This window comes from Anabas testudineus, chromosome 9 (genome assembly GCF_900324465.2).
Source record: "Anabas testudineus chromosome 9, fAnaTes1.2, whole genome shotgun sequence".
NCBI classification, from domain to species: Eukaryota; Metazoa; Chordata; class Actinopteri; order Anabantiformes; family Anabantidae; genus Anabas; species Anabas testudineus.
In genome coordinates, this window is record NC_046618.1 from 6,865,736 (window position 1) to 6,883,976 (window position 18,241).

The 18,241-nt window shown below is 42.8% G+C and overlaps 1 protein-coding gene across 1 annotated transcript in view; it reads right to left on the reverse strand.

Moving 5' to 3' along the window:
* The window catches only part of lmx1bb (LIM homeobox transcription factor 1, beta b), a 55,382-nt gene that overhangs the window by 26,142 nt on the left and 10,999 nt on the right, over window positions 1-18,241 (reverse strand). Inside the window, exons 5-7 of the mRNA XM_026343745.1 lie at window positions 17,725-17,895; window positions 15,768-15,890; window positions 15,104-15,290 (exon numbers count right to left, since the gene is read on the reverse strand). Of these exons, the coding sequence (XP_026199530.1) occupies window positions 15,104-15,290; window positions 15,768-15,890; window positions 17,725-17,776 (362 nt within the window). The 5' untranslated portion in view covers window positions 17,777-17,895. The remainder of the gene's footprint in view (window positions 1-15,103; window positions 15,291-15,767; window positions 15,891-17,724; window positions 17,896-18,241) is intronic.

Genomic DNA, 18,241 nt, shown 5'->3' on the forward strand with positions numbered 1-18,241 from the left:
TGCACCTTTTAATTTTTTTCTAAGCACACATTTATATATTATATCAATGTTTCTTTGCAGATAAATTATTAGGGGAAAAGTAGAAATAGTAAAGTAATATTACCATCATAAAAAAATATATTACTGATATATTACATTTGTTACAGGACGACTCATTTTAAAATGCAGTTCTCTATAGCTTTACGCAGAGTGCTGATTGTTTTTTTTTTTACTTCTTAACCTCATGAAATTGTATAATTATATTTTAATAAAAAATTCTAAACTCCTCCCATTGCTAGTGGTATGATGTGGAGTGTTGTGAAAACCACACGCTGGATGAAAAAAGAGGTTCATGCGCTGCACTTGTACCTTCGCGCCATTCATTTCCAGGTCAGGTGCACCTCTTGCACCTCATACATCTTGCAGGCAAGGCCTGGCTTATCTCCATACTTATCTCCCAAGCAATAATTCCCACTTAAAGCTGAAGCCTTAAGCAAATGACTGGGCAGGATGGGAATGACAGGCCCGGGTGGTACACCACTCCCACTCCTACAGGCTACACTGAGGGAGATGCTACTGCAGAAACTTAAAAAAAACCAAAACAAACAAACAAACAAAACACACCATGGCTGACCACTGTGGCGAATTCTCATTAATTGGACAAACTCCAAAAACCTGATTTGAATAAACGATAGGAAAAACAAATATGATTCAACCTTCCTAAGGCCTAAAATGAGAAACTGATTTATTAACCTTCCCTCAGTGTAATCTGGTGCTGAGGTGTGGGTTGAGATGGGGGATTCGAGGGACATTTGGGAACATACCCCTCTATCAGTCAACTCAATCAGCCATTCCCCGTAGACGAGCACCAGAGAAAACCCAAGCTGAGTCATGCAAAAGCCTCTCGTCTGAAACTAAAATACTTTTCCTCGTACGACAGACAGAGGGCTGCTGAGCATTCCCAGTCTTTCCAAATCCAGAAATTCACTGAGAATGAAAAAAAGTCAAACAGGATTTTTTTATCCAATCAGCGTCCTACTTCAATACTGGACAAGAAAGAAAAAATAACACAGGAGCAATAAAAGCACCCAAAAAATATATTGTATGTTTGTGGTGTGAAATCTCAAATGCTTCCCTCCCTTCCTCTCTGCTATTGTTTTTTTTTTTTTTTACAGGCCTATTTTTTTGCAGTTGGAAGTTGTTTTTTCACAGCAATAAAGAACAGGCTGACAGAAATGTGCCTCTCCCTGACACAGTTTCTAGATGTCATAAATCTGATTGGATGACTAACTTGCTGTTTTGTTTATTATTCTTGTTTCTTTGTTTAATGTCCTTTCAACAGAGCTTTGATCCTGCTAACCTTATGGATGCTCACCATAAACACTTACCTTCTGAAGACATTTTTATCACCCTGAGGCTCGATGCCAGGCATCTGCACGGAAGTGCAGCAATAGATAAACTTGCCAGTTACCAGCAAGGGCAAAGAGGACGTCAGACTCTCGGGGTGAAATATTTTAAAACTCTCCATCAGTCTCTGGTTATGGTTTCACATTGTTGAGGTCTACAGATCTGGCATAAAGACATGTTGCGCGTGTCTTTTTATCTGTTCTGCCCCTAAACATTTGACTCTCTTATTAAAAGTAACACAATCACAGTCATTCTAGTGCATAAAAACATCACATTATTCCATTTTGAAGCTTGTATAAATATAAATGATGCACATATCCAACCTGATAAATTCATGCTATATTTTTCTATGTTACTGACTACTTTGAAATATTTCTGAACACACACACACACACACACACACACACACACACACACACACACACACACACACACACACACACACACACACACACACACACACACACAAGCGCATACTCAAGCCCTGCATGTCTGAGCATACATGCGAACACACAAACCACCCGTGAACACTCAATCGTTGCCAGTGATGTCTCCGTGAGCAGGAGACCACAGGAATTGTTTATCACTGCAGATCAGAGTGACTAATAAGAAGCAGGCTGTTTCTTCTTGAACCTGTGCAAGGTCGAGATGTTTCTTTATCCCACACTGAGACACAGACGTGCCACAGCATGACCTAGCCCTCTCCTCCTCCTCCCGAGTACCGCACCAAACCTGGTCCCAGCTCAAAGGGACGCTGTGATGTTGCTGCTATCCCGGCGAGACTACAAACATCCATACTGCGGGGTAGTAGAACGCAAGGAACCGTGCCTTACTCAAGACAAATGTTCCCTTTCGTTCTGGTTTATTTATCCGACTCTTAATCTTAATAATTAGCAGATAACGCATATTCTTTCCAGCTATCAGCCATGAGTTCATACTTAAGTATATCAAAGGCGTAGATGAATAATTATGGTAAATAATAAAAAAAATAAAAGAATGAAGGGAACAAAATGTGATTGCAAAGCAAAGTAAGAGTTTCCATTAGCATTTGCCAAAGTACCATTAAATGTTATGGGCACATCAAGGCCCACAGAGCATGTTGGTCAGCACAGTGGGAGTATGACATCTTACACTGTGCAGGGCCTCATTCTGGACCATGCAGACAGCTTCAAAAGAACTTAACTGTCAGGAAAAACAGTCTGTAGGCCTAAACCACATGGCACAAGCACCACTCACAACGAGATAAATGTTGAACTGACTTACCCTTGGGGAAAGTGCAGCGCTTGATGTATTATAGTAAGTTACACAACATTTCTTTGATATAAACAACAACAAGCTGATCATAATACCCAGATGAGGCCAAATGCTGTTAACAGAGAGAAACAGCCTGACTTCTATAGAAATAATGATGCAGAGCTAAGGCAGCGTGATAGAAGTGATGGAGCTCTGTTGCCCATGAGGGATGTTTCAAAGACACTCAAACTCTTGTCAGTGCAGTTTATTACTTCCTTGAAATATCTGTAAAAGAGAAACCATTGAGCAAAAGAAAACTGTTTAAGAGCTGGGGGTGTAAATCTCTTTTAATGCTGCTGATCCCTGCGTTAGTGCCGCTTCCAGAAGCTGCTCGCTGTTTCTCCTTCCCCTACGGTTCCCTCATTACGCATCGTCTAGGAGAAATGGCTACCTTTTCACTTTGCCTTCTCAAATATTGCAAACTATAAGCGGTTTTCTAAGTTATAACTGCAGGGGCTGTGCCTGCCAAGAGTCTGTCGCTTATACTTAGCCCCCCCCCCCCCACCCCACACCCCCACCAACCCCGTAATTTCTGTGGCTGTTGGTTAAGAGAAGCCATGTCACAAAGCCAAAGTTGTGACATACAGAGGCATGCTGTAGTAGTATAAACTCGATATGGATATTTGTGATACCACAAGAACATCTCAGAGCACAGTGGATTCTGATGACTACTGGATGACTTATGTTCTCAGTCAACATTGTTCAAGGAATCCTGATTTTGATAAAGAAATACATGTGTTTTTTTTTCCTGTGTATTTTCAGTGGGAATAGACTTTGACATTAAGTCCTGAAGCCTTCAATCTCTGCCCCAGGTTAGGTTAGTTCCTGGTGGGATGTTTTTGTGCAGAGAGGCCACCTCTCTTTCTTATCTTCCTGTCATCTCTGTGGGATGGCAGGGCACGACTCCTTCTCTGGCTCCAGAACCACAGGCTTCCCCTGGACACCAAACCGCTGCTCCACACTATGTACTCTTTCAGAGGGTGGCTGTTTAGGGTGTGTCAGAGCTTATTAGCACTAGAATGTGTGAAAAAGAAAACAGAGCTAGGTGAAACAGTATTTGCAAAATACTATTTTATGGGTTGTTTTGTTTGTCTTAAATGCCAGCGGAGTGGGTTTACCACTAAACGCAAAGCCAGGAGAGAGGAAATCTGGACAATCACAACAAGTATGTGAAGGTTAACTTGGTTCTTTTGTGATCGACAATATAGCTAACCCTGTTTGAATTTTCCTACTGGGTAAACCACATTCATCTGGATACTTGGATACTATGGATACAACAGCTGGCACTATACAACAGGTTGAGCTTGTTTAATTAAACATAATATTTATACCTCCTAAAGAAGGTAGACACTCCCTCAAATGAACACAAGTAATGTTTAACTAATTGGCACTGATTTTAAGATCAATATTTTTTTAAATATTAATAATACAATAGTGGACAATTTTCCTTTGTTAATACAATTTAACTTAATTCATAACTTTTAGCTCTTTTGACCATTTAGTTAAGTTTAGTTATAGAGTTATTTGGCTAACCCTTCGTTTAGGCCTATGATTTCTACCAATATTCACATTTTCATGAATTTCACTCTTTATTAATTATTCCCGGCAAATTATAACATCACTTTTGATACAGTTATCTGTCACTCATGATGATCCTTAGTTACCCACAAGGCTTGATAATTACTAAAATATATGCTATAAGAAACATAAGTAGTTAATAGCAGATTACGCAATTTGAAAAGGAGAAAGCAAGATGGTTGGCCTTACTCCTTCCTTTGTATAAATTGTGGTGAAGTTAAAACCTATAATAAAATCATGAATGGCAGCATGTGTGTAGATAGTCCCTCGCATAGACATACTTGTGGGTCATAAGAAAAACATATGCAGGGTACTGAGGCGTTAAACCTGCATTCAGCTTGGAGAATGTTAATAAGGATTATGGTTAATGCACTTAATAATATTCGTTGCAAACGCCAAGCATGTTTTGCTGCTGTCTTTGAAGAGGCCGAGATTTCTGCCAAGCAACACTAACTTTCATGTTTATGTTGGGGGGGAAAAAAGTTTCTCCGTGTCAAATTTAACCAAAAGAAAGTGCAGCTTAAATAAGTTGGAATTCTCAAGAGGAACAGATAGAAATTCCTTCTCTGTCAGACAGAGTAAGGCTGTAAGTGCTGTAATAATTTTTCTAACATGTAAGCCATAAAGAGATGCTGATGCCAGAGAGCGTGCTGTGACCCTGCCGACCTTGCGCCTGCTGCCTGGCTTCTGGTTAGTGTAAGCAGCATCCAGCTGAAAGCTACCAGAGACCTTCATGTGTATATGTGATGTTTCCAAGGAGAGATGGACCAATTAATCTGATTATAGTCGCAAATCCTCCAACATATGTAGGCCTGTCTGTGACCATGTGCAGGACAGATGTGTGTCCTTTGTGTGTGTGTGTGTGTAAGCATGTATGTACCTGAGTGTGTGTGTATCAGATAATGTGATCCACAGACAGAGTGAAGGCATGGCTCCATGTATGTGCACAAAATCTGAATCTTGGCAGAAAATATATGACCCACATGATTTATAAAGTATCTTGATTGACACTTTACAAACATTTATCAATCTGACAAATGGGACTGGTTCTTTCCAGAAAAGAAAAGGTTGCATGGTCGTTACTCGGAAGTTGAAAAGCAACAGCTGAAAGTACCTGAAATGAAATACTGGGCGAAATAGTAAACCATCTGTCAAATCTTTTGCGGTCTGTTTAAAAACACAACACCCGAGCACTTAAAGGTTTTAAACAGCCCCTTTTCGTTGGCATGGCTATGAATATGCCTATTCTGAGGGTGATCCTTTCATTTTCAAGCCAGAGATGTGAGTCAGTCACAGCTCGGCACGCCGTGTGTGTGTGCCACTGGCTGTAGCCTGCGTTGATGGGTGGGAGGAAGTGGAACGAGGAGCTGACAGACAGGGCCTGATACTGCACTTCCACCACAGGCCAATCCCCAGCTAACCCCTTCGCTGACAGCCAGGATGTAGCACTCATCCACAGGCCACAACCCAAGCTCTGGGGCCCTGGAAAAGGAGAGCAGGGAGAGCAGGGAGCGGGCCGCTCGGCTGATGATGGAGGAGGGGTGGCTGGTGGTTTGGGTGGCATGCACCGCTTTCTGCCTCCAGAACAGCATGACCAAGAGGAGAATCCACAGACTGTTTTGCCTGCCAACAGAATGTCCAATGCTTGGCCAAGTGACAGATCCGCTGCACACATGCGATGGGACAAGCTACGCGCACATATGGCTACACGCATGCAAACGCATTCACACAGGAATGCAAAAACGCAATTTAAAATAAAGCTGGAACCTATAAGATACCAAGAGATAAACATGCTGTATTGAGAAACTGCAAAAACACACAAAGACACGCATACCACAAACACTTAATGTGGCATTTTTCCTACGACCAGATTTTCTGGTTACTTTACACATTAAAGTGTAAAAGTAAAACCATCCAACACTGGCATCCACTTGCTGCTTTTTCACTGATATCACTGACAAGTCATGCAAATTTAAGTCATGCACATTAATCTAGAAAACAGAATCATTGAACCTCTCAAGCTTGATGTAATTGATAACATGACCTCATCAAAACTTCAGCTCTCGGATATTTGTTGCGAGACAAAGCCTCAGAAGAACTGACTGGAAGTCAATAAATAATGTTGTCTTAGTAATTTCTGTGCAGAAGCACAGTGGAGTGCTCAAGGTTCAGAGGCCACTGGTGACCCCAGATGCATGCTGCGAGAGGGCTCCGCTCAGAGCCAGAGCTGTCTTTCCAGCTGGGATCACAACACAATGTTGGATCTCTGGTTTCAGAGCACATCTCTGGCCTGGGGCTGGGATGGTGCTCCCCTGTGAGGCTGCAGGGCCTGTGTTAAGGCAGACAAGCACCCGGGGGGGGGGCGAGTCAACCCACCTATTCTCAGGAGGAGGCAGAGACAAGTATAGAGGGCCAAGACTGATTGGGGCTGCCTCAGACCGCAGCTTTGCTTTTTTAACTGCTGAGCTTGGGTTTGCATTAAAGCTCAGTCTACTACAGCTTTTTCTGTTCTGTGGGGTTTCCATTGAGTTGGCCCCAGAGGCAGATTCTGTGCATAACTAATGTGCTATGAGGCCGTAAGGTTGAATCAAACAATACTATGGGCTAGAGGAGAAAATTTTGATGAATAGCGCAAACAACTCTGCCTTCACCTGCAGCAACACATTTTTCTTATCAAGGCAACCCAGTACAAATTTTCATCCAGAGAGCACTATGAAATCACATATGCACAAAAAACACTTTGAAAAATCTTTATGTTTTATCCCCTTATCCGTTTCATAGACACCGGATCATTTTGCAGTGTTCAGGAGTCGTGGAATTTCCCTAGAAGACGTATTATAGCAGCTTTCTGGGAAATATTAATATCTAACCTGCAGAGGAAAGGTAAAGAGAGAGGAGAAGGATTGGAGGTGTACAGCAGGGGGTGGGGAACCAGTGATCAGGATCATGGCATGGCACATGATGATAAAATGCCTCTTCTTTGCTTTCCAACCTCCAGTGTGCAGTTACCTTTTCTGTTAGCCACCTTTTTATACAGAGAATCTATCTCCTAATGGACACTGGTGGTGGTAGTGGGCGTCTGGGTGGAGGGCAAGAGTGCAGGATGAGCCTTAATCTTCTCTCCACACCTACTGCCCTGTCATCATGGCTGCACTGCGGACTCCACATCTGCCTTGCCTTACACCGCTTAGCCCCGCTCTTACCAAGCCCCCATCATCTCTGCCTCCCTCCCACGTCTTCACTCCCCCATCAGGATCATCCAAATATTTCCCCTCGCTGCTTTTGAAGCTTGCATGGGTCACGGGACCTCATGCACAAATCATGCTGGGGGGTGTTCGGGGGGGGTCAGAAAGGACAGGAGTGAGTCAAATGCACAGAAACCCAATCTGCACTGTTTTCATACTGGGCTATTTTTCTTGCCAAGACAGCCATCACCAATCAGCGACTGGTTCTAAACAGTCAGTTTAGGAAGTTTTTGCTGTAGATGCCGGTCCTGGCAGGGGATCTCGACCATATTCCCCAGACACACAAGGGAGAAGAGACGGAGAGCAAATTCAGAGAGACTGACAGCCTGGAGTGGTTTAACATGGAGGTTAGCCCCAAATACATAGCTCTGGGTTTGTGTTGATGGATGGATAACCAAATTCATCTCATTGTTTGCAATAAAATATAGATGTTAGTTTTTACACTATGACACCACACTTGCTGTGGTGCTGAATTATGATCTACTAAGAATGAGCCCGAGAAATGCACAAGTTTTGGATCTGTGCTTTTGAGATGCAATGGGGAAAATAAACTCAAATACACAAAGATAATAAAGAATCAAGTCAGCTCTACAGTGTTTGGGCACAGGAGGTTTTAGAAACTAATGCAGAATTTTCATATCAGAGAATATTGGACAGACCCTCAAACCAGGCCGGTAAACATGACAGACAGAGAGAAATGATCCAGTGTGGACCTTTCCTCCCACCTGCAGAGCGCACCAGCTCAGCGTGGGACAAGATGCTGGGCAGGAATCTGCAAGTGCTGGTTAAAGTAATCACATTGGTCTCACTGCATCTGATCTGCAGTCTAACAGACTTCCAAACAGTTGAATGAGTAAATAAAGTGCCCCAAGGGACACCCGCTGGAGATGGATTACCACAAGGGTGCACACACAAAAGGAGCTGAAGCCCCACAACCCGATGTGAGCCGCAGACAAAAGCCTAGCGTTGGACCTCGATCAGGGAACCGGCAAACTTTATTAAACTCATCCTAGACCGAACCTCCTGCTATTGCAATCTATGCACTCATAGACGGACGCATGCTCTGCTGTGACTGTGACCAGGTACACACACTAAAAGAGCCATGCACGTGCTTGTGTCTCCGTTTGCATGCGTTACTGGGAGAACATATGCATTTGAACATGAGACGGAGCATTAATGTCTGTGTGACTGTGCAAATATTCAAACACATTGTTACATGTTGTAGTGTGTGTGCCTGCATGAGAGCGTATGCGTCCGCTCGAGTGCATAGACCACATAAGATGAGTCTCATGCTCACTTGGCTGTGGAGGCCGGGTCTGGAGGGGACTAAGGGCCGTGGCATTCTGCAGCCCTATCCCACCCCGGCTCCATTCTTCCCTCTTTCTGGGCCTGACACAAATAAAAGGATTAGGAGCCCCTGTTTCCGTCAGACCCTCTATTCAAGACAAAGCTCTGACCAGCTTAGTGTCACACTTAATGATAAAAGTGCAAATCTCTGTCAGTCACTTTGGGCAGGAATACCGGTATTTGGGGGATAATCCCATTTGATGAAGATTAAAAGAAGTAAAAAAAAAAAAAAGACAAAAATTTTTTCCCGTACAAAAAAAATGCACAAATATCTAGAATGCAGAAATTCAGAAGAGAACATTTTACATGCAGCAACTAAGATGATGTGCTGAAATGTATCTCTACAGACTGAGTGTGAGGCAGTGGGAAGAGCTTACATTAAAGACAAAGAAAGAAAAGAGCAGACAGAGGAAGCAAGTGTATACACACACAGACACACACATGTGCCCAGACCCTCACAAAAAAACCTGGGGTGTATGTAGACAAACACACTGCTCTGCCCATTTCCATGTAGATCTAGAATGTGTGACGTGAGTGTGAGAGTAAGCCTTGGGCAAACAACAGTCTGAATGCAGCACTTGCCACTATGATGCCAGTCCTCTCTAGTGTATCTGTGAAAAGCCTACGTGTTGGAAAAACATTCCAGGATGGGATCACATATACACAGTTGGGGCCAGCAACGATACTGCAAGCCAGCAGCAGAGGCCATGTCTCAATTTCTCATGCACGTTCGACCGGGCTGCCTGAAGAAACGAGTGTGGGCTATTTCCAAACTGCAGCAGCAAACTCAGACACACAGACCTGAAATGGAATTAGAAATATTGAAGTGTGCAAAAATGAGCAAACGTTACACTCTCACTTACACACTAAAATGAATCATTTCAGCGCAGCGAAATTCAACCACAAAAGACAAAATGTTCATTCTCCTGATTTAAACATGTAATCGGGCAAATTGAAATTGAAAACATTTGCTGAGTGTGTGTATTTCTCAGCTGGCTACTTTAAGATGCCTATTGCAGTATTTCACAGATTTAGCCAAAATCTAATTTGTAAATTGCATTTAATGGTTTGTGGTTGCCTTCCTTTTTGTTATGAAGAGTTGTCATGCTGTGAAAATAAACCTGAAGGCCCGAGGACTTGGAGCCAGTAATGAAAATCACTGCATTGCCGAGTCGAGGGCTTTCTCTCCACCGTCACTGATTAGCATTCCCGATTGACTGACATGTCCCGCTGGCTGCCTAACAGCCGGCTTTAGGAGATGAGGTTAAATTGTGGCTACCAACAAATTGCATGCTTGAGTTCCTCTGCACCCCTCTGCTATCATCCAGTGTAATGTGAGCACACCAGGCAGATCCCTCTGCAGATCCTTCTCCTCCCCTGCACTACAGCTCCCCCACACAAAGCCACAGAGACCTCTTTCCACATCCCTCGCCACCAGTCTGGCCTCTAAAGTGGTGATGGGCATTACCGTGGCTGAGCCTCTGTGGCTTCCCATAGCGTCCTGCAAAGTGCTTTGTGCTCCAAACGCTGCTACACACAGCCCCCCACCCCCCACCCCCACCTTTACTAGACACACACAAGCACACACACACACACACACACACACACACACACTTGTTTCTACTAAAACAAAGCGGAAATGCATTGAGAAAAATAAACAGCCATGAAGTCATTTTATAGGATAATACTTGCACTTAAGATTTACTGACAGCATCACAAAAAGCGTTAGGTGAATACAAACAGCGGGCTCTTGAACTTTTTATGGATGTAGCCGGTGTAGAATTCATAACAGTGCTATTCACATATACAGCAGCTGGTGTAAAACTATATAATACATTATATCGCTGGAAGAAGCTTTTTGTGGGAACTGGAAAGAGCAAAAACAGAATTTAAGATGTAGCTAGAGATGCAAATAAATATACTCCAATAGGTCTTTAGATGGCTCTATAAGTGTGTGTCGGGGCGCAGCTAGCAAACCATGAGATGACAGATGATGCATCCTAGTATGCTGCTGGGACAGGCCGAGCCATGTTGACATAAAACCCAATACTTCCTTACAGAGGAACAGAGCCAGCTTCAGCTAGCTCCTTGCCGAGCACTAAAAATCTCAGCAAGCTGAAGCAATATTATCCGGCTTAGTGTTTCTAACATTAGATTTGTCTCTCTGTAGAGGTCCTCTTTTATTTACCCAAGAGCAGTGGCTAAAGACACATTTTTATCCTTTTTAGGAAGAATTTGTAAAAAAAAAAAAAAGGATAGGTGAGAGTTAAAAAGTCTTCCACACATCAGCCTGCAGAGCTGCTTCTTTAACTAACGGCAAAAATATCCAGCTGAACTGACAACACAAAGTACGTTCTAGCTTTTTTTCTTCTATCCTTTCCTTTCTCATACGTGAGTGTTCACGAGGTTTCCAAGCCACGCGGGAGTGTCCTAGAGTGAGTAAAACACACACATACTCGGTGAGCTAACACAGAAACCCAGCCGTCAGCATCTATCCGGCACACACCGCTGTAGCGTCCCAAGCATAGCTAATTAAAAAACAACAATTTCACAGGAGGGCACTCCAAACAGTTCTAAAAAAGCACCTCTCAGCACACCGGGGGATCGTCCAGCATACATGGGAGGTGAGACAGGTCCTGGGAGCACTGCTTTTATGGCTTCATCACTGCTGTGTTTTCCTACTACTCACACTACCGTGACCTGAATTTCATTTTGCTTACATCACGTGAATTAGAAAATTTGGAAAGAAAAAAAAATTGTGCATGCTTTGGATAAGTTACAAATGAAACAATCTAAAATAACATTTTGCTCCACAGTAAAACTTTATAGAGCATGGGAAAAAAAATCTACTCTGGTGTGCAGTGTTTTTATGCATCAGCAGGACCCAAAAGTGGGCAGCATGGTGTATAATATAGTTAGTTAATGCTATGTTTTGTAGATGGAGCCCATGGCAGGTTCTAACAAGGCAGTCCATTACAGGGGTGTTGTCCAACACTTCGGTCAAGTGATAGGCCTTATTACATGGCTCCTTTGAAAGCATCTGCTTGGTTAGAGGAAAGGTCCCTCTGGGGAAAAGTTCTCCCTCTTCCTAATGATGTATAATTGACCTCCAAACACCAGGGCACTGCAAACTCTCTCAGGGTGGTGTAATTCCACTCTAGCTTTTACATACCGCCCGTCTCGTTGAAGCTTGTTCCTCCTCTACGGCTACGGCTCCCGTCCAACTGACACTTCTCCCCGTTTGCCTTCATCAAACATGCTCTGAAATATTCTCACAAAAGGCAACGCTACGTTGCTATATTTCTCCTCTTACAATTTTTTTTTAATTTTCAGAAAAGTAAGTCACCTATTACATCTGTACATTTGAGACTTATATAAAAATAAATATCCATTGTTCACAAAAAAATAACTATAATTAGGAATGATTAGCACGGGTCAGCTGCAGGATGTAAAAATAGGCAAATGTATGGGATAAAGGATAATAAAATCCAACCTTGTTACTATATAATTGCACTATATGGAGCAAGATGTGTTGAGCTGTGTTGGTGGGAGTTTTAATAACACAGTACACAATTATTTTCCCCCGTCTGCACTTAAACCTGTTCCAAAGGTGCGAGAAAAGACTGCTTGCCAATTCCTTGATTTATTATAGCTAGTGAGAGCTGATTACGGGGCATGAATCAGTTGCTGTAGGAATGTAATTAGGCACGTAGACCTCTGTAAGGCTAGGAGCACTCTTCACAGCCCAAAGCAGTTTGTGGGCTGACAAATGCATCTTAAATGGGTGTCATAAAAGTCAAAAAGGTGCCAATTACATCTTTAAGTATCCCATCAATGCAATTGAAATAAACAAAAAAGAAAAAAAAGAAAAAGAAAGGGTGATACTTGTGTCTGTGTGATGGAGAGACCCTCGAGCTAGCGTTTAACCTGGGAGGGACGAGAAAGGGGAAAAAAAAAAGTAGGAGAAGGAGGCTGAAGAATTAAAAGATGTGATGAATAACAGTGTGTGAGAGCAGGACGCCGCCCAGCAGGTTGTTGTGTTTGGCTGGGGTGATGGGACTTGCCACACAAGCTCACAGCATTGGAAGTGCCGAATGCAGAAGAGAAAATGGGGAAATGGTCAGTCAAAATACCAGGAAAGGTTAGTATGTGGAAGCAAAACAGATCCTGTCTGTCTGTATGCGTTTATCTCCCGTCTTCTCTTTGCCTATCAAATTAAAAAAAACAACTACAAACGGACAGAGCTAAAAGAGGCATGAGAACGAGATCCCACTCTGTGCCGGACTGTCTCAGCTTCCAGCCACCTCTGAGCCGTGACGCCGTGACTTTGGTATCCCCTAGTTACTGCTATGAATTTTCCATTGTTATCAGCCGACTACACTCCTGTCACAAAGCTGGATAAATGGCACGCATGGCAATAGATGTAACTCTTTGTTGCTTGCAAGGTATCTAGCAGAGAGCCATAATGTCCCGGTAATTGAAGTAGAATTGTTAAAAAGGCCCAACACAAAAAAGCTGGAAAATTTAGTGACAAGCATGAAAAGCGCTCATGCGATGAGAAACACAGGACACCCTAGAGTCCTCACAGGCCAGACCCCAGCCAGGCAATACTTAGCCTCAATATTTGCTTCACTATATCTGCCACCTCTGCTGCCTCTAAGTGATCATTTACTAATTCTGTTTGTTAATTTGTCTCACTCCACGGCTAATGGCTGTCATGCTAAAAATGTTTTCACTGGAAAAATAAAAATCACTGCTGCAATTTAATTTCGATTTCTTTTTAAGTGATTTCTTTCATAGGTCTAATTAACAAAAAGAGCTTTGTGTAATTTACCATAAAACAATGAGCATATAGAGACAATTTCTACATCTTCTCCTGTATTATTATTACCATTATACCTATAATATTAATTTTTATTATATTATCCAGCAGTTTTTTTGTCTTGTTGCTGTGAATTCAGCAGATCACATTATCTACATTTAATGACATTAGTCCACTTTTGTAATCACACTCCCGCATTTTGTCCCAGAATAATTCCGACATATTTTTTTACAAGTTACAATTTAGCATTAAATTATTTATGATTTTAAAATTGTGAGCGTGCTTATAGGAGTGTGTGTGTGTGTGTGTGTGTGTGTGTGTGTGTGTGTGTGTGTGTGTGAGTTGGCTAAACTTTTTTAAATGTTTCTTGCTCACTAAATCCACATTAGCGTGTTTAACCTTACAGAGAGATATAATGTCTGTGTGAGTGGGAGAGCGCAGATTGTTCCTCACTGAGTGTTTGCCTCCATTATTATACCGAATACTAAAACACACCATGTCTAGGTAAATAGAGTTGAACAAAAGCAAAATAAAATCAGCCTGAAATAACAATAAAATAAAATAAAACCAACTAAAGCAAAAGCGATATAATTGTGACACTCAAATAAAGAAAATAAAGAAAAATGTTCTATTTAAGCCAAATCGACTGAAGGGATTTACAGAATAAATGAAGACGGACTGATCAGGAAAGGAACCTAAAGTGCGCTGTGGGCTCCGACTCTATAAAAAAACACTACTGAAATGATGTTTTCCATATTTTGAAATCAGTCTGAACGGGTGGGTGGTGATGCACGGCGAAAGGCCGCATGATGCAGCCAGGAAATAAATGACAGGGAGCGGAATAAAAACCGAGAGTGCACGCCTGCGCATTTTTCGGGCCTGAGTGGAATCACCTGTTATTCTGTCACAAACACATCCTTCCGCAGAGACACAGAAATATCGTGGGCCACAGCTCCGATGACAAAGCCAAGGCAGAGGCCTGTGACACGAACGTGTGACCGCTAATGCGAGCGCCCTGCTCCCCGTGCGTAAAAGTGCGCCGTGTCACACATTTATTAAACAAATAAAAAGCCACAAATAATACTAATATGTAAATAATAAACTAAAGCAATCCCATTTAATTCCACGTGTTCCTGTTGCGCCTTTACTGATTTTATAATTCTGCAGGAATGTCAACAAGCAGTGACAACACCTCCGCGTCGGCTGATCTGAGTTTTTTCCCCCTTAGATTAAATCTAATAAAATTCAAATGAGACTCCGCTGAATGACCGCGTTTTTCTGTGAACAATATATACACGAGGCCTTCAGGCCAACCAAAGCCATCCCAGCCTTATTTTATACTGTTTTTAAATCAGTGCACACCAACCAAGCAACGTGAAGAAATGCACAAGAAGAGAGCGCATATAGGTCCCCTCCCCGAAATGAAGCTTACTGTTGGTAGTCGTGTTTGCAGTAAAGTTTCCTTTCTCTGAAGTAACAGCTGGTGGTGAGAGGCTGTTGACACACGGTGCACTGCAAACACTCCTCGTGCCATGAGGAGTCGTTGACTCTCATCAAGAAGCGGTCGGAGATGGGACGCTGGCATCCCTCACACACGGACGGATGATGACACTCAGTCCCTGGAAAAAACGACAGAGGAGTCGGGGCCCGTCAGCAAAAGAGAGAAGGCCTGAATCATAGTCTGAACACGCTCTCAATAAAATAGAATAAAACAACACATGTTACGCACAGAAGCATATAGAAAGCTGCTGAATGATGTGATGCGCTCTCTTCTAGGCCCACAGAGCAGCTCCACCACTCACTCAGCCGCCGCAGGATGCGTTTCCACGATAATAACATGAAAATCAAACAGCATGGGGCTTTTACCATGTCTGTTCTTTTTATACACTTTATGACCTTTTGTTGGTTTTGCATGATCGAAGGTGAAAGAAAAAAAAATAATAAAAAAAGCCGCACCAGGAAACAAAACAGCTGTGTGCCTGCATGCAAAAATAATGGCAACCGAACACAAATAACAGTGTTTAGTGGAAGTGATGGGCCTGCGCTCGCAGCTCCGGACTGAGCTGGAATAAAGTGAGACATAGCAGGAGACTCACCGAGCATGACTCCGAGCGTGGCTTGTCCCGAGCGCAGGGGATGATCTTCAATTTTTATGCCGTCCAGCATGATGCACGTCTCGGACTGTTCTCCCGCGGAGAGGCGCTCCAGTGACACCAGACCTGTTGCAATATCCATAAGAACACGGTCAGACTCGACAAGAAAAATCCTCGGCACACAAAGCTGAGTGGAAGAAGAGCGAAGAGAGCAGGGGGGGGGGGCGACCTGTTGAAACCGCCTGAGCTCCGTGTGACACACGGCGTGCAGCTCGAAGGAGGGAAGACTACACAAAGTGAACTAAAGTCACCGACAGACTGGGATGATCGCGATGTTTACAGCTAAAGGGAGTCGAAGCCGGCTCCCCGGTGCGCCACGGAGACGTGGAGAGACAGAAAGCAAACAACAAACGGGGGGAAAAAACTGTCTTGAACAGTCACCTGTTATGATCAGAGGGCTGAGGAAGCTTTAATCTTCTCGCCCTTGAAGCCGACGGCAGAAAGCTGGAAAGTGTCTTCGCGGAGTAACAGTGTCGTCGACGAGGAGGAAAAACAAGTGGAAGAAAAGAGTTGACAACAAAATCCAAAGATAGGAGCAAGTGTGTAGAGGTCCCGGCGGTGACTCTTTGGAAGCGGCACAGACGCTTGGTTGGTTGTGCTCCTGTCGCTGCAGAAAGTCTGAGATCGAGATTGAAGCGAGTGGATCCTCCCACTCCTGCATGCATGGCTACACTTTTTTCATTCCCCCATTCAGCGCCATTGGGATGCTACTGGAGCAGAGGACAGTGCGCTTCACACAGTCCAATAACAACACACACACACACACACACACACACACACACACACACACACACACACACACACATGGACTCAAGCGTAAAGAAGAAAAAATGATATTGCACAAAGGCCCGGTCTGACAGGGAAACAATACCGACAATAATAAAGCAATAATTACAGGTTACAATTACACGATTAGACTTAACGCCCTACCAAAAATCATTTGATAGAAACAACTTCCAGCCTGATATTTAGAGCCGGACAAAGAAAATATCTATATTCATGACGAACTGTTGCGTTAGGGATCAAACCCAGATATCTGCGTGTCCTCTGGAGCATCACATGCGCTCCTCTTTGCTCTTTTGTATATTGTTTCCACTGGAAGCTGTTGTCTCCTTTCAGCAGATGCACCTGGTGATCAGAGGTGGTGATAACAGCGCTGTGTCCAGACACTGAGAGCCACGTCTCTCCACCTTTCGCTCAGCAAAAAGACTTAGTAATAATAACAAAAATAATAATAGAGCATCTTCCACAATTAGTCTTTTATTTATTTAGCAGGGGAACCGCTGCTGTATCGGCTGATCAACAGCTGATCAGCACTCTTTGATCTAGAGAATGCGCTTGAACCAAATTAAAAAATATACCGCAACCCGCAAATGCACACGGACAAAACAAACATACAGCTTCTGGAAACTGCTGTAAGTTCATATAATTCAGCAGAGGTGAATAACCTACATTTGTCAATCTGTGATGAAGACGTTTGGAAAAGACTAATACTGCTGTGTATTTACAGGGAAGCGCAGCCTGCAAAGAAAGGACTCCAATTTATTTTAATTTCTATTTTTTTTTTAAATAAAAATGAAAATAAAGCCAGAGGCTACAGAACAGTATTAAGAAAACATTTCTAAATATTACTGCATTTACAAATCACATCAGAGAGGCAGTTAAATGAGCTTTGTATGGATTCTGATAATACAAATAAAAAGAAATGCTGAATAAATATAATGAAGACATGCCTGTGATCAGGACAGCTTAAATAATAATCATAATAATAATAATAATAACTTAAACGATAATAGAAAAAACTAATAATCGCAAAGTAGCTACTTCATTTAAAACAGGAAGCAAACATAAATATTCCAGACTGGGTGAATTTCCACAGATGTGTGTAGGTAGAGTCTACCTGGCAGACTAAAGGCCTCAGTGCGTGTTGTTTGATGTCCTTTGTGCAGCATCGAGGCGATGACCTGTAGCCCAGTTCTGCAAACAGAGCTGCTGCTGGTCCTGCCCTCTGCCGGTCACTGAGAGAACAGCTGAGATCACCTCAGACACGCACAGGACTTCTCTTCACTCACTGTTTTCACACAAATGAGAGGAAAAGAGAAAAGATCATGTGGATATTGAACTAATTCCTTTTTTTTTCGTTTGAGTACAGTTGCTGTGTTATAATGACTTCATTCAGGACAGTCATGAAGTCATCCACCCAGGATCAGCTTCTTTTTTTTTTCTCCTATCTCCATCACTTCTATCAGCATGAGGTCAATTGCCTCCGCCTCACACTAATATTGGATTATCTAAGCACTAAATGAGATTATGAGCTGAGCACTATCAATACCATATCATCAATACATTCAAAAGGAAAAACCAGACTAACATGTGAAGTATGTTCACCCCCTCCCTCCCTTCATCCATTCATCCGT